General features: G+C 42.2%; 1 protein-coding gene across 2 annotated transcripts in view; it reads right to left on the bottom strand.

The window, feature by feature from the left end:
- Nucleotides 1-12,738: 12,738 nt before the first annotated feature.
- Nucleotides 12,739-23,635, bottom strand: part of ZC4H2 (zinc finger C4H2-type containing) — a 32,178-nt gene continuing 21,281 nt past the window's right edge. For both annotated transcript variants that reach the window (XM_046674049.1, XM_046674050.1), the window contains 4 exons: nt 18,141-18,312; nt 16,380-16,552; nt 15,321-15,483; nt 12,739-14,200 (listed from right to left, as the gene is read on the bottom strand). In XM_046674049.1, the coding sequence (XP_046530005.1) occupies nt 14,087-14,200; nt 15,321-15,483; nt 16,380-16,552; nt 18,141-18,312 (622 nt within the window). In that variant the 3' untranslated portion in view covers nt 12,739-14,086. The remainder of the gene's footprint in view (nt 14,201-15,320; nt 15,484-16,379; nt 16,553-18,140; nt 18,313-23,635) is intronic.

The following is a 23,635-nucleotide window of genomic DNA, read 5'->3' as shown; positions in this document are numbered from 1 at the left end:
CAGGGGCTCCAGCTGAGAATTCAGAATGGTAGAGGAAAAAAACTTATTTTTTCTCCCCTACAATCCCCAGGAGCATATTTTCCTCTTACAGTTAAGTTTTTAATTTTCTCCCTGGAGCCTGTTTTGGAAGGAAGTGGCAGTGTATGTGAAGTAGATACATGAATGAAAGTTATTTATTGCTCAGAAACTGTTTTCTATTTATAATCCGACTTCTTTGGGATCTATTATGGCAAAAATTGGGGTTCTCTTGCTTTATGTGCATTAAAAAAGCAATTATTATGGCATCAGCTTTTGGGAAAAGACATGTAGCTTTAGTTTATGTGTTACATCTACAAGGATACAGGGGGTATGGGTCCTAAGATCTGTCTCCCCAATCCAGGGCTTGGGGCATAATTTATGGGATGAAGAGCAGGGTGGTCTGAATTGTGGAGATAGATGATTGGTGATAAGGAGAAGTGAGCTAACCGATGATCTGTGCAAGCATAGTCAAGCTTCATCCCTCTTCATAGGACACGTGTTCACAAAATGGCAATGTTACCATGATCTGGGGGTAGAGTTTTTAGCTCCTTGATGTCAAAAAGTTCACTTATTGAGCATTTGCACAGGCCCATTTGATGGTTTGGTGGTCTCCACTGGCCTGAACTGGACAAGGGGTCTCAGTTCCTGAAAGAAAACTCTTAATTACTCTGTTGATAAGATGGAGTCAGTTGAACTGGTCCTGTAGTTTAAGCCTTCTGTATGACACTTGAGACAACAACTAAAACGATAAAGAATCTATTTTCCTCAGCCTCTTTACATTCTTGGGAGTTTTTTTTCATCACGTTCAACCTTATTCCAGATATCACTAGATCTCACTAGTCTCAAATTCATCCTCTTCGGCCTGGCATTCCAGGCCACCTGTAATCAGGCCCATTGCACCTATTCAATTTTACTTCTTACTCTTTCCTAATATAGACCTTTCATTAGCCTCAGGCCATTCTCTTCACTCCCGCCAACGTGTCAACATTTGTATCATTTGAAAAAGGAAAGCAGTTAGCAGATAAAATTAAGCCCAATGTTGGTATAGTAGTGTGGGGAAAGGGAAAAAGCACAGACCTTGAAACCAGTCTGCTTGGGCTCAAATCGCAGCACTGTCATTTACTGGTATTGTGACTTTAGGCAAATTACGTAAAATCTGATTCTTAGTTCCTTCATTAGTAAAGTGGAGCTACTAATGCATAACTAAAATAGTTGTTATGAGTATAAAAGATATTCCAGGGGCTGGCCCCGTGGCTGAGTGGTTGAGTTCACGCGCTCCGCTGCAGGCGGCCCAGTGTTTCGTTGGTTCGAATCCTGGGCGCGGACATGGCACTGCTCATCAAACCACGCTGAGGCAGCATCCCACATGCCACAACTAGAAGGACCCACAACCAAGAATATACAACTATGTACCGGGGGGCTTTGGGGAGAAAAAGGAAAAAAATAAAATTCTTTAAAAAAAAAGATATTCCAGCTGTGTTCACCCTGGAAATCACACAGAACTGAAATGCCAATAGGATTACCCCTTCAACTCAGCAGGATCCTGTTTTCATATGAAAGCAAGGAGCCTTCTGGAAGAACAGTTACCCTAAAGAATAAGAGAGTCAAGAATAATGGTCCAGTGTTTGGTGGAAGGATTTTGAGTAGAGTATTGGGTCTGCCAATCACATTTGCCCAGTCTCTGAGAACTCATTCCTAAGTATCAGAGAAAGAGGCTTGGAGATTTCACTAGAATCTTTGCTTGTGTTACATGGAACTAGTGAGAGTAGAGCGTACTTTTCCTCATAAAACTGACCAAGTGATTCAAGAATCACACAGAGAAAGAAGACATCACACCAGGGATCCTGAAATAAATTAAGCAAAATGACTGACACCCTGTGGTAACCAGAAAGAATATATTACCAGAGAACCTTCTGAGGATTCCCAGATCTTTTTAGGAGGCACTTCAGTGTGCCAGAGTTTCCACTGAAAGAGTCTTGGTATAGCTAGGAAAAAAATTGTTACTGTTTATTGTGACTCAATTTTCCCCATATCATTTTATAATGAAAAATTTTAAATATACACAAATAGAGAATAGTATGATCAACCCTCCTGTACCCATCTCCCAGGTTTAACATTTTTCTGCACATAGTCACTGGATACCCCCCTTCACTCATCTCCTCGCTGGATTATTTTATACAAATCCCAAACATCATTTCTTTCCAGCCTAAAACACTCCAGTATGTATTTCTAAAAGACAAGTCCTCTTTTTTCCCCAACATTACCATGGTATCATTATCACAGCTTAAAAAGTTAACAATTCCTTAATGACATTAAATATTCAATTAGTGTTCATATTTCCCTGATTTTCGTCATATTTTACAATTAGCTTGAATTGGGATCCAATCCAAGATACAGACATTGCATTTTGTTGATTTCTATCTTAATTCTCTTTTAACCTATAAATTTTCAGTGACAGGTAGAATAATGGGTCCCTAAAGACGTCCACAACCAAATCTTCAAAAGCTGTGAATATTTTAGGTTACATGGCAAAGGGAAATTAAGGCTACAGGTAGAATTAAAGTTGCTAATTAGATGATATTAATGAGGAGAGTATCCTGGATTATTTGGGTGGACCCAATGTCTACCCAAGGATCCTGAAAAGTGGAAGAGGAAGAGAGGAGAGGAGAGTCAGAGGGAGATGTGACTAAGAATAATATCAGAGAGATTCAACATTTCTGGCTTTGAAGATGGAGGAAGGTAGCCATGAGCCAAAGAATGCAGGTAGCCTCTAGAAACTAGAAAGGACAAGGAAATGGATCATTCCATAGAAGCTTCAGAAGGAAAAATAGCTCCGCCAACACTTTGGTTTTAGCCCAGTGATACCTGTGTTGGACCTTTGTCTTACAGAACTGTAAAATAATAAATTTGTGTTGTTTTAACCCATCAGGTTTGTGGTAATTTGTTACAGCAGCAAATTAAAAACCAATTAATTCTCCTACCTTTTTTCTTTCTTTACATTTATTTCTTGGTGAAACCACATTTCTCCTACAGAATTTCCTACACTCTGATTTGCTGATTGTATCTTTTTGGTGTCATTGAACATATTCCTCTGTCCCCTGTACTTCCTGTAAACTGGTAATTAGATCTAGAGACTTGATCAGATTCAGGTTCAACTTATCAACACAGCTACTTCATAGGTGTTGAGTTTTCTTCCTTTCCTAGGTGATTCTGAGACATCCAGTCATATACCAGCATTTAGAGACCACTAATTTTGTCTGACTCCTATTATGCTGTAGGTAGGAATATCGAAGTCCAAACAGAAGATGGGATCCACACAAACTCTCACAGGAAGTTAGTGGCAGAAATGAGACTACTATTCTGATTTAAAGTTCATTATACTGCCAGATCCTGGGGCTAGATGGACCCTCAAAACGTCATTTAGTCTAGCTCTTGAAGCAGAGCTCACATAATCAGCTTCTTAGATGACTCAATATTTATCTCATAGGGTAGCCTCAGTCTTGGAAAAAGGTTTCAAGTCCTTCACCCTAAACTGCTACCAGAATAGAAAAAAGAAAAGTCAGGTTAACCGCAATCTGGCTGATCTTGCAGTTTGTTCTTCCGAGGAAGATCTTGCTGAGAGTGACATCTAGGATGGTCACCCCAATGCTGTCTCCTGCCACCTTCTGAGTCAGGGTTAAAAAACATAGCCCTTTTGAGAGAATGAACACACACACACACACGCACACACACAACTAACATGAGAAGTTTGTTAATTATAATTTACAAAAGCACTTTATCATCCATTATGCCATTGGATCCTCCCCAAAGCCCTGAGAGGTGCACTGAGCAATAAATATTATCTCCATCTTAAACATGAGCAAACTGAGGCTCAGAAAGGCAAAGTGGCTTATTCTAAGTCACAAAGGTTTCAGATATGTCTGACCCCAGACTCTTTACATCCTTGGGTCCCCCATCCATGTCTTCCCTAAACCCCTCATGTGTCCACCTACAGGCTCAAGCCCATCACATGTCCTGAGCCAGTACTCATCAGGGTAATAACTCAGTCAACAGCTTCTTCCTGCTATGCAATCAGACTTGGAATTAAGCTGTATTGCCAATCAGAGTGCTTCCCAGGGCACTAGGGAATAACAGCTGCCATTTGTTGAGCACTTTCAATCTGCCAAGTATTCTTCTAAGCCCTTAAATGAATTCCTCACGACACTATTTTCCACTTTACAGAAGAGGAAAAGAAGACTTAAGAGAGATTATTGATTTGCCTAAGTTCATACAACCAATAACTGGAAGATACAAGATTCAAACTCAGATCAACCTAATCATTAGCTGCCTACCTATGTTGCCTTAACACATGCAATTCTGAGCATCCATGTGGCCTCAGTGACAGCCATCACTTCTCTTCACTGAGAGAACAGAAAAGGAAGGTGACCATGGGCTAACTGCATAATGTGAAAGGCATAGATGAGTTTAGAGACCACGAATGTTAAGCAGGGTTGGGCTACACAGGGCTGGAAGGTATTCCCAGAAGCACATGGCTTCCCAGGACAACAGCAGCAATTATTCTTGATTTGAGGTTTTCCAGGCAGTATGGAGGAATAACAGAGACAAGGAGAGCTGAAGATATTGGCAAGTGAAGTATTGGAGCAATGGACCAGGAGGTCCAGGCTGGAGAAGAAAGACAGGATAGGGTGGATGGACCAGGAGACAGTCTCAGCCCCGAGGCCTCTGTAAGGTCCAGGAGTAGGTGGGCAGGAGGAACTAAAGGTAAGAGAAGGGAGACTGGGAAACATGGTAGTAGGGTAAGGGGCAGAAAGGGGACATGGAGTCATAAGATTTTAGAAGTAGAACCCTTTTGGCTATGGACAGATCTGGGAATTGGGAGTTGAGATGGAGCAGTGATGAAGGTTCAACAGGCTTTTGTCGATAACTGGAGGAAACCAATGCCTTCTCTTAAGAGATGAGACTCAGGAAGTAAAGATCGTCTTGTCCCTGGAAGGGGTTCAACTTCAGTCTTCCTAGATGATATATGAGGTTGTATTTTCCCCAAAACATTGTTGGCTTGTCCCATGAGGCTGAGCTCCGTTGTGCCAAACTCCTCATCACAGCTCACTGACATGCAATAACAATGGCAAGAGGCTTCCTTTGGTCATGTTGAGGATAGGACCATTTCAGGATGACCCAGAGAAGAGAGATTCAGTAGCAGGACATCTGACTGTTTAGATGAATCAGGACAAAGGTGGTATCACAGAGCTGGAATAAGTTGCAACTCAGGAGGAGACTCGGTTCTAGTTCTGCCTATGTAGTGGACCAATTTGTGACTTTGTGCCAGCCACTTCATTTCTCTGCGGTTAATGTTCCCATTAATACAAAGATGAACTAGACTAAATGACTCCAAGTACCTTTCCAGCTCTAAATTCCTAGGCTTGAATCGAACAAGGGATCAGCTATATAAGGAATGGGATCTGGCAAGTTATTAAACTGATTTGAATGGAGTCACACGGGGATTATTGAAATAGTTTTTGAAGTGTTAGGGTGTGCTTAGGTTTGCTCCCCTGGTTGACTGGGAAGAGCTGCTGAGTTTCTTTATACTGAAGTTAATCAAGCTGGTTGGATAACAGAATAGAGGCTGCTAAGAGCCCTAGGCTGGCTGAATACCTATCATATTCTTGGATTCTCAGACAGAACTAAAACTGAGTTTTCGTTTTCCCTCCCTCCTCCAGCCCTGAACTTAGCAAGAGAAGGATGAGTGTGTCTAAACTGACATTTAGAAGATGACTAATAGATGCATCAGGAAACCTCATTAATCTTCCAGTAATCACCCTTCTGTTGGCATTCCATCGTAGCCTTAGGTCCTCCCATCCCACTCAACAGCTCCCTCATGCTTGTGGCTGATAATGACCAATCCTGCAGAATGCTTCTAGGGAAATTCAAAGGGAGTTTATAGGTTTCTAGAATTGCCTACTTGGGTTCAGAGGGAAAAAAATCTCCAAGGCAAGACATGGAATCAAACTAGATGTCTACCAGCTTCTATCCTCCTGCCACTTATTGCCAAAGCAGAGAATCAGACAGGGGAATGGTTGAGAGATATTGGGCATTTCCAGCCAGAGCTGTACCACTGTTTGGCTGGAGCAGTGCATGGTATGATGGGAGGCAGGGTAAAGGAGGTGGAAATGAACAGGTGTCTGATTACCTCTCCCCTCATAAGATAGGGCCAAGACTGGCCCAGCTAGTCTAGAAAATCCAGTGACTAAGGTCAAAGTTATATTCAGAGAGGCCATAAGCAAAGCACAAAGCGCCAAGGCAGCATTCTAGGGGGTGAACTGAGGACCCAGAATTGCTTAAACACTCCAAATCCCAAGACCTAAGGAGGACCAGAGGTGGAATCAAGGTCAAGAACCAAGATTGTGCATCTCAAAAGGATGGAATTGGAGCAAATGTAGGTCAGGGACAAGTACGAGGATGCCACAGAGGCTTGGCATAAACAGCCTTGAGGCATTTAGAGGCATGGGATGCCTAGTTTGTGTATTTATCTAGTTGGCTTAAATGGCCAGAGCAAAGATGAAGTATCCTTATCTCCAACACATACATGCTATTCCCTGGTAGGGGATGGCCCTGGACTTCCCTGGATTTATTGGTGAAAGAATCTAATGGGTTCTTGGGTGTAATGGGTTCTTGAGATAGAAGATGGCTTTTCACAAGCTTTCATCTGGCCCCTAACCCTTTACTGCACCAGAAATTGGGGGTGACTATGGTGCTAATGGATGTTCAGACTTGTTCCATTCTTCTCCCCAGTTCTCCATCTCAATTAGCTGGGGTTGGACACAAGGCTAATAGATGTGGGATGTGCTCTAGGCAGGCCAAGTGGAGTAGCTCCAGTAGCAGATAAGTGAATCTGCATAGACATTGGCAGCTGGAAACAGAATGCCATGGGGTTTATTTCCTTGGTAACTGTTTTCCAGTTTTTTGAAGGGGTGGGGATGATAAAGATGACCTCTGTAGGGAGATTGTCTTGTCTGCTGCTTAGGGTTGAGTGTTGGTTTTACACTATTCCCCTGTAAACCAAAGTAGGTCCTATAGAAATTTTTGAGGCTATGCTGCTCATACAAGTACTGGCAGACTGCTGGTAGTGTGCTGTTCGGTGGAGTCATAGCAAGGGTAAATGCCACCATTAGGGCTGAATGGAGAACAAAAGCTAGTTATACTCGCAGTTTCAGCAATGGTGAGGTAGGTTGACCAAGCTTACCGTCAGTAAGAAGTGTAACAGCTGAGGTACTCTCTTTCCAGGCTCTGACTATTCCTGAGTTGTAGTTCATAGGCTAGAAAGATAGAGATGGAGAGGGCACTAAACAATACTTTCCACTGTATTATCACCGCCTAATCCTGCTGGTTTCGGAGGACACTCAAGTCTGTTATGAAGTTCATGGCAATTATGTCCAGGAGCACTTCCAATGAAAATAAAGTGATAGATCTCTTTGGGAGACTGGTTATTCACTTGAGTTTTGGGGTTTAATTTCTGAGGTTTGAGTCCCAGCTCTGTAAATTACTGCATGACCTCAGGCACGAAACATAACCACTTGGTGCTTCAGATTTTTGTAAAATGGGAATAATAATAGCGCATATATTTTTGGACTGCTGTGAGGGTTAAATGCGAGCATTACGTGAAGTACATAGTTCAGTGGCTAGACCACAGTAAATTCTCACTCAATAAAGAAAACCTACTATACTTTGGTTCTTTGAGATCTGTCTTCACCCCAATGCATGTTTCATAAAGGGAAATATATTAGAAGGCATCAGGCGAAATGCAGAGTCATCAAAAGTCCTGGCAAGTCATATTTTTTTTTAAAGGATATGGTGCTCTGTCAGAGTAGCATTAGGCAGGAGTGCACTTCTCTGTAGGTTTCTCTCTTGGGAACACGTAAGCAGCCATTTGTATCTTTGGGTCTCCTAGGCTAGTTTTTCATTTTTTCCAGGTGCTGCCACTTGTAGGCATCTCTTCCTTGCTCCTTTTGGATAAATATAGCCACCTGCCTGCTATGGAGGCATCCCTTCTGCTCTCTAGATGGAAGCCAGAAGCCTCCTGGTGGGCAGTGTTGTTACTTGGTCAAGATGTAGAAGAATGTCTGGAGCCAGGGCTGGCAGGAGGATCAAGAGATCAAGGACAGTGTCTCAGTGCCCTTGGAGATGTCAGGGTTATAATATTTCAAGCTTAAAAGGCTAGGATTTCAGTGATGTGTGGAGGAGAAAGGAGCAGGCATAACTGCTGCTGCACTGGGTGTGCACAGCAATGTGGGGGAGGTTCTGTAACAGGTGCACCCCATCACCAGCACAGGGCAGCATCTTCCCAGATGGCAGAGTGAGTGGATCAGGGCCAGACCTCAAACTGTCTTCCCAGAGCCCCTGAGCATACTATGACATAGATTAGAAACAATAGGTGACAGCTGCCCTTAGCACTACCAGAAAAAAGAAGGCTCACAGCACAGCCAGGTCCAAAGGTGAAGTAGGGTGACCAACTACTTCAGTTTGCCTAGGACTAAGGGGTTTTCCAGGATGTAGGACTTTCAGTTTTAAAAGCAGAACAGTCTTTGGAAAACTGGGACAAGATGGTCCTCCTAAGTGGCACGCAGAGCTGTCACTCTCCCTCCATTATCATCTGTTCTCCTCGGTGCTCTGCCAATTCCACTGGGGTCAGTGAAAGGTATGCTGATTATACAAGAGGTCAAATTATAAAATAAGAATGCTGGGGGAAAAACCAAGGGTTTTACGCAAAGGAGTAACATTACCAGATAGATTTTTTATCTCCCCAATATTTTATTATGAAAAACTTTAAAATATAAAATTTTAAAGATACAGCCAATTTTATAAGTAATACCCGTATGCCTCCACATAGATTCTATAATTAGCACTTTACTAGACTCATTTTATCACATCTCTATTCTTCTATGTGTCCGTCAATCCACCTAACTTTTGATGCATTTCAAAATAAATTGCAGACATCAATACACTCTTCCAGATGTTTTTGTGGTTTAGTGACGGCACTTTATTGAAGGCACTTTGTTGAAGGCTCTTAACCTCTACCAGCCTCAATTTTCTCATCTCTAAGTTGATGACACTTAGTTTTGCTAGGAAGATTTGATTTGTTTACCTGTTTAACAAACTTTCAAATAATGCTTCCTATGTGCACTTTATAAATTTTATCTCATTTAATCCTCATAACAATCCAATGAGGTAAACTCTATTATTACCTCCATTGTAAAGTTAATGAGCTCACTGAAAGTCACACAGTTAAAAATGGCATTGCTGAGAATTTAATCCAAACTCTCTGCCTTTAAAATCTATGTTCTTAGCTACTACACCATACTACCTCCAATATATGATATGTGAACACTTAGCACAGTGCCCACTAAATTATGGGCATCCAGTGAATGGTGATTTTCATTGTTAAAATTTTCACTGCAATCCCACACAGCAGGTATTATCTCCAGTTTACAGATGAGGAAACTGGATGTCGGAGAAGTTTGATAACTTGTTACGAGTGCACTGCTGATAAATGAAGGATTTGGGATTTTAACCCAGGAACAACTGACTCCTGGGTCAGCGTCATTTCCCTGTACTTTGCAGTACAAAAACTACTGAGGTACACATGATCCTAGACCACCTATTGGGAATTCTTGTGTGGGGATGGTCTTCCCTCCCCAGCCACAAGCAGAAAAGAAAGTGGTAGAAAGAAGGGCTTCTGCCTAGTTGCCAGGAGGGTCTTGTCTTTTACAACCATTAAACAGACTCAATGGCAGGTGGCAGCAGGGCCTCAGAGCCTCATCAAGCTCCAGGAAAGGAACCATGACTCTCAGCTATCAGCTTTCCCTCTGTGGGAGGCCTTACATGGGGCAATCCCTTCTCTCTTGTACCTTCTTCCTCCCCCTTCCCTTCCCCCTACCACTAACCCTCTCCCTTACCCTCCCTCTTCCTTATCCTTCCTTCTCCTCTTTCACCTCCTCCTCATCTTTGGCCTCTCAGGGAGACAGTCATAATCATTATCACTTTCTTCCTCATAGTTACCATTTACTGAATGCTTCTCAGGTGCTGTTTTAGGCAGTTTACATATATTGGCTTGTTTAATCTTCACAACAATGCTATGAGGAGAGCGCTACTACTATTCCTGCCTCACATATGAGAAAATGGAGGCTCAGAGGACACTTGGCCTAAGGACACCTGGCCCTGAGTTAACAGCCTTCTCAGAGTTCGCCTTAGGAGATGTTAGACATTGCAAAGATGCTCATAGTTGCTATGGGAAAGCTGAGGACATAATAGTAAAAGCAACCTCTGGCACAAATCATGCATACTTAATCCCCACTGTCAAACATGTAAAGAGGGCCCAAAACTTGGTTATTCCCATATTGGAAGGCCTGGGTTCTATTCACGACATTGCTCTTATTTTACTATGTGATCTTGGGCAAGTCAGTTTCTCTCTCTGAGTCTCAGCTGTAAAATGCAGATGATAATAATGCATTCTCTACTAACAGTACAGGGTTACTAACATGAGCATCAGATGAGAATGTTAAAGAAGGTGCTTTAAGTGTAGAGCATTTTACCAACACAACAACTTCCCTTACTCTCCTCTTCCTCCTCCTTCTCTCTCTCCTGCATCTCCCTTTTCTTCTTTCACTCTATTTTTGTTACTTCTCTTTCCTTCTATATTCTCCCTTAACCAGGTCTTGGACTTACCTGCAACACTACACTTAGGCAGAAGGATCACAGGCTTTAGAGGCCTGGATCTGATTCTTGGCTTTGCCCCTTCCAAGTTGTTTGTTGGGCAATCACTTTACCCTTTTTGAGCCTCAGTTTTATCATCTGTAAAAGTGGACACACATAACACCTTACTGGCAAGGTTGTTGTTGGAAGATGTGGTAGACTGTCTGCAAACATGTCCAATAATTCCTCTCATCTCTGATATGCATGCAGCTCCTTCCATCAAAAGGTAGAATCTCTTTTCCCCACTCCTTAAATTTAGGCTGACTCTGTGACTTGCTTTGACCAATAGCATACAACAGCACTGTTGCTGTATGACATCTGGTCTTACGCCACAAAAGACCTTGCAGCTTTGGTTTTCACCCTCTTGAAAGCCTGCTGCCAGGTAAAAAAACAGTCTGTTTTACTTAGAGAGGCCAAATGGAGAAAGAGAGGCCCTGGAGGATAAAATAATACAAAGGGAGGTGGGGTGGGCGTCAGCCAGCTCACAGCTGTTCCATCCATCCCAGCTTAGGTGCCACATATGAGAGTGCAAACATCTTAGATCCTCCAGCCCCAGTCAAGCTGTCTGAGACAACACCATGTGGAATAGAAATACATCATTCCCAGAAAGCCCTGCTCAAATTGCTAAGTCATGAGCAAATAAATGGTGGTTGTTTTAAGCCACTATGTTTTGGGGTGGTTTGTTTCTCACAATAGATAAATGAACCAGGAAAACTAAATGAGATAGCAGCATCCCATCCAGTGGTTGGCAGATGTAGGTGCTCAGCATGATTGTTCCCTTCCCATTCAGAAGTGTCCCTGGGAAATGGCTGATCTGCTAGTGGTGCTACCACCAAAATGAGAGATCTGACCTCCCAGTGTTCCAAGGATGCAGAGCAATGGCTACTCCTATACTTTACAGGGACCTACTGAGGCTTATACAGGTTAAGGTGTATTCCAAGTCACACAGTCGGGTGTCCTCCCTTTGCCTGGAGTGAGCCTGGGCCACCTCAAAAGAAAGCTTGTAGCTGAACAAAATCTTGGTTGATAGAGTAATGTCAGGTAAGGCAAATAGTACTTTTTTTTGACTAGTCATTCAATCTAGGTGATGCCAGAGACACAAAGGAAAGAAGGAAAATTAACACTTATTGAGTGCTTACTATGGGCCTGGCATTGCTCACAACAGCCCCAGAAGTAGGTACTATTATTTTTCTCATTTTCCAGATGAAGACTCTGAGGCATAGAGAAGTTTTTGTCAGCTGCTGGGTTCCTGGGAAGCACTGGGAATGTTTAATGTATAGGATATTAATTAGGGCGTCTTTGGGATTAACACTTATAGAAGGGAAGAGAAGGAGGCAGGATTGGACAGAGGGAACTGTTGAACTACAACGCAGTTCTAAGGGAGACCTGAGTCCACCCTATGGGGGAGCTTTGAAGCTGTGATGGCCTTGTAGAGTTGTTCCCTGTAGGGCACCAGGCCTTTATATTCCTGTACCAGTCATTGGATTCCCAGTCCTTGATTTCTAGTTCAGCATTATGTCAACTATTCCTAACATCAAGCCATTCCAAAAAGGAAAAAAAATCATGGAGAAAAAGTAGAAAAAATATGGACTCTGGAACCAGACAAACCTGGGTTCAAATCCTGAAACTTCTCTTACTAGCTGTTTGTTAACTCTGGACAAGTTATTTAACTTCTCTGAGCTTCACTTTACTTTTTTGAAAAATGGCAATAAGAATAAGTAGTTTGAAAGGTTGTTTTGAAAATCAAATACAGTCATTTATATAAAGCATCTTGCATAGAGACCTGACACAAAGTAGGTACTGAATAAATGGAAATTATTATTATAATAGGGTATATTATTGTGGTGCAATATGCCTGGTTTTCTTATTTGTCGGGTGGAGTGAATAAAAGTGAAGAAGAACTACCCAGAAGGGCAAAGACATTACATTTTTCCTATGACCTGGTACACGTAGGCACTCAGTCAGCATTTACTCCAATGAACAAATGTTTATTTAAAAGGATTTGTACAGACATAGCACTCTTACTTTCAAAGAGCAGAGGAACTTTTTATATTATGAACACACAGACACTGTGGAAACTTAAAACTACAATTAAGGAAGGAAGGAAAAATATGCCCCCCTCCCCACAGCCAGGGGCTGTGACCTGTAGCAAAAACTTTTTCAGTCAGCTGAAAAACCCCCATCCCTGTCCCATAAGTCTGAGCGTGGTTTGACTAGAGATCTGGCTTTGGTGCAGGGGAGAGCTGTAGGGCTTGGGGAGCGCGGTGCCTTTTCTTTTGGGAGGGAAGGCCACCTGCACAATCTACAGAAAAGGGGGTGGCCAAGCAGATGACCTGAGCTGAGGCTGCCTTATAGAAGAGGGGAGATCCAAGAGAGGGAGGGAATGGAGAGAAAGTCCCTGCGTGTGTAAAGGGATTGGCACTCACTTGAATCTCAACTCACTCCCCTGACCCCTAAAATATCCCACTGAGTAAGTGCCAGAGTAATGGTTTTGAACAAAAGGTAATGCAGATATAAGCCTGGGGACCCTCTCAGCCTAAGGTACCCCTACAGTAGAGCCCTCAGCCCAATGACTTAGGCAGCAGAGTTAGGCAGGACTTGAGGAGTGGGTTTGGCTCCCTGATCTCGCTGTGGAGAACGTCTACTACTGATTTGCTAAAACTAGGGTCATGGGGGAAAGGCCCACAGATCTCAGGACCCTCAGACAAATAGCCTGGTACCTGAGAACTTTAGTATATATGGGAGACTGGCGAGGAGGGGTGTGAACTCAATAATAAACAGCCAGGCCTCCAAAATGAATATGAAAAGGAGGGCTTGTCTAAGCTACCTCTTGGCCTTGAAGATGAGATAAGAGTGAGAGGTGGCTGGGGGACATACATGCACCAAGCCTATTGGAAAGTCCAGCAAGAAGACTGTTATCCCTTCAGAGCCTAAGGCAAAAGTACAGGGAGGGGGCACACTGGAGCCTGCACCTGAAATAAGATATGGGTCTCCTCCAGCCCTCAGACACAGGAGACAGAGAATCACATCTGTGCCTTCTGCCCTTCCCTCAGTTCCAAACAATGGCATGGGTTGAAATGTGGGTGGGAGAGAAGGGATCATCAGAGACACTGTCAATAGCACCTGAACCACATCTCTTCCTAAATCAAAAACCCCAAGAAGAAAAAGAAGTAAGAGCAAAGTGAGACAGGGGTTGTGCTTCCATCACATTAAATAGGAGACTTGGTAGAGGTGGGGAAGGGTTGTTTCACATCAGGACATCAATTACTCTGGCCAAGGGGAGGGGTTATGAGCAGCAGAACTCTATGTGTTCTCTCTCTCTTCATTCATCCTGCTTCCGTTTCGGCTTTTTGGGGTTTCGGGACCGACTCTTGGCTTTGCACAGAGGGCATATAGGTGCATTCCGGTGAATCTGCTGATGACATGACAAGCAGGCCTGGTGGGGGGCACAGGACACAAAAAGTTAGTGGTCAGATTCTTCTAGGGCATGATTCAGCCTTCTGATCCCCAGGGGTCCAGAAAGCAATTGTGATTTCCCAACAGGAAGGAGCAGTAACAAGTGAGAGAGACCCAAGTAGAGAGATCAGTGCTGGATGTAAGGGACATAAAAGATATAAGGGAGTGAGGATCAAATAGGGGTATTGAGGAAAAATATCCAAAACTTGAAAATAAGGCAAAATGAGAATTGTACATCCATTTAGTATTATACTAGAAGATAGTCCAACAGGCCCACTCAAGGATTATTTCTTTCTCTAGGACAGGTATCAGTAAACTTTCTCTATAAAGGCCAAGATAGTAAATATTTTAGACTTTTCAGGTCATATGATCTTAGTGACAACAAGTCAATTCTATTTTACATGAAAGAAGCTATAGATAATACCTAAACAAAGGCATGGAAGTGAGCCAATGAAACTTTATTTACGAAAACAGGAAACAGGTCAGACTTGGCCTGTGGGCTCTAGTTTTCTGACCCCTACTCTAGAAAACTGTCCTTTTGTTTGACTATTTATCATTGATAAGGACCCGGACTCTGTGATTTATGCTTATAAGCTGCAAATGGTTTTTGCCCAGTAGAGATGCAGATTATTTCTGTTCCGAAGAAAAGATAATCACAAAGGTTAGTTTTATTGCCCTGTAGGATATTAACCATTCCTGTATTTAACTTTGCAAACTTATTTCACTATTCCTCTCCTTTCCTGGCTATATAATCATCTGTTCTTCAAATGCTTTTAGAACCAGCTTTGTAATCCTGCTAGCTCCCTCATTAATGATATATGCTCACTATATATTTGTTTGAGTCACGTTTCGAAGTTTTTGACAATTATATGTTGGCAGAGCCTGCCAATCTCCCTGCATTCTAACCCCTCTGGGAAAGTGAGGTAACAAAAACAGTAGGTCCACTACAGCACACACACACCATCCCTTCTTCTGTGTCCCAAGCAAAAGCTGTTTTAGGAAGGTCCCAAATAAGTAAGGCCAAAGCTGCAGACCTAGCCTTCTATGGGGCTTCTTGAGGATGCCTTGCTTCCTCCATAGCTCTTACCCAGCTCACTCACCTTCATTGGTGGGGGTTGCTGCCTGAAGGTGGCTGTTTGCCGAGTGTCCTGCTTCCTAGCCACTTGGAGTTGTTGGGCGGCAGCGGCTGCAGCGGCCAGGGACTCAGGGATGGGGGGCTCCTGAGGCTCTGTCTGCCATTCTGCTTTCTGCTTTTCAAAGTAACTTTGAAGATGAGAGACATTACATTAGCTGGATCATTCTGAAAGCAAGCAGAACCTTGCCCATCTTAAGGACTCCCTGCCACAGAACCAAGGGGGTTGGGCTGTGGCTCACTATAGAAAGTTCTTGCAACCTCCCCAGCACAGGTTCTTCTCCCTGGGTACCAGGCCCATTGTCTGATCAGAAAGGTAATCCTCCTGCTCCTTAGCTCTGACAGACCCAGAAAATCAAGAAATCCAAGGGCTAGCAAAGTCCTCAAAGGACATTCATCTACCTTCCATCTCATGTTCCTTTGTAGTATTCCTATTAAGTGTCTTCAGGTCTCTGCTGACATACCTCTAGGAAGAAGAAGCTCACCACTTCCATAGGCAGACTGCTTTACCTTAAGGAAGTATGCTTGCTTCTACTGAACTGAACTCTGTCTCTCTGTAAGGCAAGCCTAGTTCTTTAACTCTGGGTCTTAAGGTGAAGTTCCAGGCTAGCCCCTAGAGACCATGAAAGCTCAGCCTTCTGTGTTTTCAAAGGTTTCTGGACACTCCTTCTAGCCGTTGACTTGGGAATTGACCTCTTAAAAGCCATAGACACACACACACACAGAGTCATACACATAGTCTTGTATTGTCAAAATTGCTCAAAGAATTTTAAAAGCCATCTAGTAATTCCAGTCTAATTATCCTTCTTTTAGTGTAACAGCCCAGCACAGAGACTTGCCCAAGGTCATGCAGTGGATTAGCCACTGACAGGCCTGGGGCTAACACTGTGTACCCTGACTTTCAGACCAGGTTTTATGTGTGTACATAAGCCTGTGCATATGTGTGTGTGTGTGTGTGTGTGTGTGTGTGTGTGTGTGTGTGTGTGTATGGTATGTATGTAACAGGGACAAGGGGCTGGCAGCTTACTCCAAGGAGAGCTTCTCTTCCTCTTCACATAGGTCAGGGAGCCTCTGCAGACCCAAAGTCATGCGCAGGGCATCCACATGTTCCTTCAGTGGTTTATACTCATCATGTAGCCGCCGGGTAGATTCTAGCAGCTTGTTTAGATCATTCTCAGACTGTTTGATGGTATTTTCCATCTGGAACATAGAGTGAGGTAGACACAGAAAAGACCCAAAGATTCTCAGTGAGGCTCTACAGCTGAATGGATAATAACACAGGCTCCAGAGCCAGAACAATCTATGGTCAAGTCTTCAATCCACCATGTATTCTGTGTGATTCTTGTCAAACCTCAGTTTCTTCATCTGTATGATAATGACAATACTAGTGCCTACCTCATATAATCTTGGTGAAGGTTCAATGATGGAATTCATATAAAGCTCTCGGTACAGAGGCTAAGACAGAGTAAAGGCTCAATAAATGGTAGACATTAATCAAATATAGCATCTTAGAACTGGAATGGATGTTAGAGTTCATTTAGTCTACCCCACCACGATTTTACATATCATAGAATTGAGGTTCAGAAAGAAGAAGGAACTTCCTCAGAGAAATACTTCTTACAGGCAAAGCCTAGATAAAGACTTAGGGCTTCTGCCTCCTAGGCCAGTAGCCTTTCTTCTAAATCAGTGGTTCTCAAAATGTGGTCACCAGATCAGCAGCATCAGCATCTCCTGGGATCTCATTAGGAATGCAAATTCTCAGGCATTACCCCAGACATACGGAATCAGAAACTCTGGGGTGGAGTCCAACAGCCTGTGTTTTAACAGGCCCTCCATGTGACTCTGATGCATGTTCAAGTTTGAGATCCACGGGCCTAGATTTTCAGCCCCTCTGTGGCTAATATCTTCTTCATTTCATTGGCTCTGTATCCTTGGTTAGCTGGCAGCAGAACTGCCAACTCCTCATAAGATCCTAAAACCCTATGATCTTGTGCCACAGAAAATCCCAAGTACCTACTGTCCAAATTGCATTTATATTTCCTTTAAGATCCTAAGCCTGGCAATATCAGGAAATAAGTATTGCCACAGAAATGAGTTTTCCAATAATAGAAACTTAACTCCTTCAAATGTAATTTAAAAAAAAATATGTCTCATTGTCATATGCTCTAAGGGTTGGAAAGGACCTTACAGGTCAGCACCTCCAACCTCTCTCCTGGTGAAAGAACCATCAATACTGCAGCCCAGACAGGTGATAATTCAGACTCTGCTTGCATAATTCCAAAAAGTGGGAAGCTTACCAACTTAGCAGGTAGTTCATTCCCCATGTTCGAAGAGTCTCCAAAAGAGACTCTAATGACAGAGCCCCACTTTGGTAGGCCAGCAGGGATGATTTGTTTGGCCTAGTTGGAAGCTTTAGAACCCTTTAAGCTAGACCTCAGAGGTAGCTGCCTGCTCTGCTTTTCTGCAAGGCTAGCTCTCAACTCCCAGACTCCTAGAATAAGAGCATATCAGAACTGAAAGAGACCTTAGAGGTGACTGAATCCCTCTCATAATACAGACAGGGAAAATGAGGCCAAGAGAGAAGAAGGGGGATGTTCAGTGATATATAGTCAATCAGTGACAGAGCCAGGACTGGATCGCAGAACTTCTAGATTCTTCTACTCCACCACAGCCTGATGCTTACTTTCACAAGTTGGTGACAGCCACATCTCAAGGAGAGGTCACAGCACTCACTACTGCCTATTCCTCAAACGGCCCAGAGGAAGACTTCAGGGAGCTAGTCACGTACCACATTGATGTCAGCATGGATCAGTCGGAGTTCCTCCACGTGGGCCATCTTCTCCTGTAGCAAGAGGTCCATTTCCTGCTTGTATTCCTTCAGGTGCCTCTCTTCTGACTCAAGAGCCTCAAACTCAGCCTTCAAACGGGCCTTGATCTTCTCCATCTGCAGGGTCTTGTTCCTGCAATTCCCAGAAAGCAGAAAACAGACCAGCAGGAGAAAGGAAGAAAATGGGAATGGGGTACAGAGTTAGGCCCTGAGCTAGGGATACCTTTCTAAACCATCTTTCTAAGCTTTCCTCTCTCTAGGCAGAGCCAATCTGAAGCCATCTCAAAAAAGTTAGGAGATTCTTCTAAGATAAAAGCTCAGTGGGTCTCAAATGGGGATAATTTTGTTCTCTTATGGGGCATTTGCAAATGTGGGACAGGTTTCAGCTGTTATATGATTTAAGGGAGAGCACTACTAGCATTTAGCGGACATGGGCCAGAGATGCTAAACAGCCTCTCAATTCACAGGGAAGTCCCATACCACAGATAACTCCCACCCAAGATGCCAACTGTGACCTCTTGAGAAACTCCAGAGCAGCACTGTCCAATAAATTTTCTACAATGATGGAAATATTCTATATTTATGCTTTTCAATACAGTAGCCACTAGGGACATGTAGCTACTGAGCACTTGAAATGTGGCTAGTGCAACTGAGGAACTGAATTTTGAATTTAATTTTAGTTACTTGAACTTTAAACAGCCACATGTGGTTAATGGCTCCCATATTGGATAGCATAGCTCTATAGGGTCCACTCATCAGTTCCAGAAGAGGAAGGGGAAAGTTAAAGAATGGCAGCTCATTTCTTTTCTTAGAAAAATAAAACCTGTTTCTGCTTAAATTCCAATTGCATACCCTCTGGCTCAGTAATCCTACACCTGGGAATTTATTCTAAGGAAATAATTCAAGGAAGCGAAAAAAAGTTGATACACAGCAATGTGTTTTCTGGGCTGTGGGCAAAATTTGAATATTTGACAGCCATTAAAAAGAATCACTATGAAGACTTATGACATGGAAAATGTTAAGGATATGATACTCAATGAAAAAGTATACACATTATTTTGTAATTTCAAAATGTACGTGCATGTGCCTAAAGAAAAGCAACCAGCAAGGGTACAGTTTCAAGGATCTTTAAGACCATTTGAAGCCTGCTTAAGTGAAAGGGCCATCAAAACTTTGGAAGCAGGCCCCTCTAGGGCACATTATCTTCCCACTGGCTCTGTACTCTCTGGTTCTCAGGTCCTGCCTAGCCATTATCCATTACTCAGATTTGACATCTCCTTTCTTCTGCTTCAGTAGCTGGCTTTCTGTTCTGTCCCAGCCAATCCCATGGGTGCTCTTGCTCCACAACCTTGACCTCAGCCTGCTGCTGTCTTCAGTCTTTCTCTCCTTTATCAACATTGCCTGTGGCCCTCAATGGCACAGAACCACAGAAAGAATTGTGTTAGATGGGTAGGATGATGGGAAAAATTTTTCTTTCTATATTCAAAAACTTTTTTTCATGTTATTACATTGTTTTTACCTTTGAAAAGGGTAAAATGATAGGTATTATTATCCCATTTGTAAAGAAGGAAATTGAGGTTCAGGGTAGTAACTTCACCAATACTACAGAGCTATTAAGTGGGATGTTAGGATTTAAACCCAGGGCACTCTAATACCACCCATTACTCCACACTGCCTGAGTTGGGTTACCCAGGCTAAAGGGCATAAACACATCTAGAGTTCCTGGTATACCTGTTCGACTATCTTGCAGAAGGATCATACTGATTTGTATTGGTCAATTAATTAACTATTTAGAGCCCCTCCTATATACACTTCTATTTTCCTCCTCTAGATTACATGCAGAGCACTTTGAACTTTGCCTATGCATACCCCAATTTACAGATGGGAAAACTGATACAGTGTCTTACCCTAAATCATATAGCCAGTATTTGGCAATGCTGGGCCTAGAACCCATTTCTGCAGGCAGAACCATATTGTGAAAGAAACATGGGCTTTAGATTCAGACCTGGGTATAAATCCTGGTTCTGCCTCTCACTAGCTATTTGCCCTTAGACAATAATAATAATAACTATATTTATAGTTTAACTATATTGAGCACCTAAATGTACCAATTATAGAGAGTTTAAATATATATTTATTCAACAAATATTTATAGAACATCTATTATGTGCCAGGCACTTACTAGGTGCTAGGATAGAAGAGAGAACAGGACAGTCTGTGGACAGAAACCTTCATCGAATGAGGAAAATAGACCGTTAACACACTGTTACCTGCAAATCTATGTGATGAGTAGTAGGGATGAGATGCAGAATGCAGTGGAAGGGTACAACAAGGGGATCTAACACAGTCTGAGGAACATTGTAGATTCAAGGGGGGAGTCAGGGGAAGCTTCCCTGAGAACCTGAGGAAGTGACATCTAAGTTAAGACCTGGAGAATGAGTAGGAGGTAGCTAGTGAGTGCAAGTAGACACAGAGGAGAGCAGTTCAGGCAGTGAGAAGAGCATGAGCAATGGCCCTGGAGCAGAAAAGAATATGGCACATTAGAGGAACTGAACAAAGGTCAGTGTGACTGGAGCATCTACTGCAAGAGGGAGGGGGCCTGAGATGAAACTAGGGAGGTTGCCAGAATACAGCTGGGAGATTGTGATGAAGTGGCAATTTTATCCTCATGGGAAGGGGAAATGATAGAATTTTAAGCAGCAGGAGAGTGACATAATCTGATTATCTCACTTCACTTCTCTCAGCCTTGGCTTCCTCATCAGTAACACAGGAATAATAAAAGACACCTACTTTGCAGGTTATGAGTATGTGGCACATGGTGGGCAGTCAACAAATGATAGTACCCTTCCCTTCTCACTCTGCCCAACTCTTCTGACTTCTGGTAAAGGTCATCTCCTTTACCACAATGGTTTGACCTTTGTTATAAAGATCCTACAGTGAGTAGGGTGTGTGTGTGTGCTTGTGTGTACATGGATGTGTGTATATGTACTAGCATGAGTGGCAAGGTATATTACCAGTTACTAAGGTTATAACAATAATCATTAGCGTAAGCCACTTCATAATATTAATTTTTTTTTATATTTTATAGTGCTGGGCCAAGCCTTCCTAATTTGTAACCAATTCAATTAAGATGTCATCAACTACTACTAAATAAAATCAGGTGAGAAGTCTCTCACTGATACTTCATAGAAATCAGCATAGTACATCTTTCCCTGTTTAAATGAATTCCTTTTATCTAATCCTCCCTTCTCCCTCTGTGCCTAATCTACTTACACAGCCCTATGTTGTCAGGCAGGAATCACTGCAATCCCACATTAAATCAAAATAAACCAAAGGCTTTTCACCTTGTGGGTTAACAGTCAAGTGCTGCCTGGAATTGGAAAATCAAAGGCATAAAGCCTTTCTCAAAGAACCAGTGGTATTTCCTCTCCCTGGGGTGGAGGGCTGTCACCAGCAAAATGGCAGCTTTGTCCTTTGGGTAGGAAACCCAGGGTAGCCACAATGTCTGCCTCTATCAAAGGTGTTTTGGAGCCTTTTCAATTGTCCACTCTGGGAAGAAATAGCAAGGACTAGAGACCCTGACTAAGGGAGAGAAGGGCCAAGACTTCTGGTTGGGGAAAGAAAACAGAGTTGTGAAGATAGATTGCAGAAATAGCCTCTATTTGTTTCTCTGGGAAGAGCCTGGCCCATGCCTTAGTGGAGGGACAGCAGTGTCACTGCAGTCTTTGATGGTACTACTGTCACCTCTCAGCAGTGGCATACTAAGGGCAGGGCAGTGGAAGCAGTCCACGCTGGATGCAGACAAAAAGGGGGCACATTGTGTGTAAAGAATTAAAAAATATTAATAGAACCAACTAAAGTTGGTTTGCTCTTTACTATCACTGTGCACTGAAAATTCTAAACAATGTCACTGAAGGACATCTGGGCTGATCCTAGATTTTAGCAATTATGAGTAAAGCTGCTAGGAATATCCATGTACAAGTTTTAATGTGACCATAAGTTTTCATTTCTCTAGGATAAATGATCAAAACTACAATTGCTGGATTGTACGGTAATTGCACGTTTAATTTTTCAATAAACTGCCAAACTGTTTTCCAGAGAGGCTGTACCATTTCACAAGCCCACCAACAATGTATGGGTAATCCAGTTCCTCCACCTGGCCAGCCATTTTACTTGAAGTGTTTTAAGAAGTAGTATACCTCAAAGTGATTTTAATTTGCATTTCCCTAATGGCTAGTGATGTAGTACATTTTTTTATTTGTCATCTGTATATCCTTTTCCACGAACTGTCCGTGCATGTCTTTGGCCCATTTTCTAACTGGATTATTTCTTCTCTCACAGTTGAGTTTTGAGAGTTCTTTATATATCCTAGATATGAGTTCTTTGCCAGATATCTGGTTTACAAATATTTTCTCCCAGTCAGTAGCTTGTCTTTTCATCCTCTTAACCAGGTCTTTACCAGAACATCTAAAAATGTTTTTGATGAATTCCAATTTGTCAAATTTTTCTTTTATGGATAATGCTTTGGTGTCATGTCTAAGACTCTTCGCCAAGCTCTGGGGTCTGCAGATTTTCTCCTACATAGTTTTCTAAAAGTTTTATAGTTACATTTATACCTACAATCCATTCTGAGTTAATTTTCACATAAAGTGTGAGGTTTGGGCTGAGAGTCATTTTTTTGCTTATGGATATCCAATTGCTCCAGCAGCCTTTGTTGTAAAGACTATCCTTCCTTCATTGGATAACTTTTGTACCTCTGACAAAAATCAGCTGGATTACATACTCGTGTGGGTCAATTACTGGGTTCTCAATTTTGTTCCACTTATCTATGTGTCTGTCCCTTTGTCAATACCACACAGTCTTGATTACTGTAGCTATATAAGTTTTGAAATCGGGAAGAGTGATTCCTCCCACTTCATTTTTATAGTTCAAAATTCTTTTAGCTATTCTTGTTCTTTTGCCTTGCCATATAAATTTTTCCATATAGAATAATCTTGTCTATATCTACCAAAAATCTTTCTGGGATTTTGATGGGAATTTCATTAAATTTGTATGTCAATTTGGGGGGATTGATATCTTTACTATACTGAGTTTTCCAAACCATGAATACAGCATGTCTCTTTATTTATTTAGATCTCCTTTGATTTCTTTCATTAGCATTTTGTAGTTTTCAGCATAAAAGTCCTGTACATGTTTTGTTAAATCTTTGTTACACTTAGGTATTCATGTTTTTGAGTAATTATAAATTGTTTTGTATTTTTAATTGTAGTTTCTATATGCTTATTGCTATTTTTTCTGTTAATCTTATATCCTGCAACCTTGCTGACTCTTATTAGATCTAGAAGTTTTCTGTTTTGTTTTCAATTTATTGAGATTTCCTACATAGACAATTATGTTATCTGCAAACAAGGACAGTTTTATTTTTTCCCTTTCCATCTATATGCCTTTATTTACTT

Source organism: Equus quagga, chromosome 10, assembly GCF_021613505.1.
Source record: "Equus quagga isolate Etosha38 chromosome 10, UCLA_HA_Equagga_1.0, whole genome shotgun sequence".
Taxonomy (NCBI): Eukaryota; Metazoa; Chordata; class Mammalia; order Perissodactyla; family Equidae; genus Equus; species Equus quagga.
Note: the sequence above shows the minus strand (reverse complement) of the source record. Positions and strands in the feature narration are given on the sequence as shown.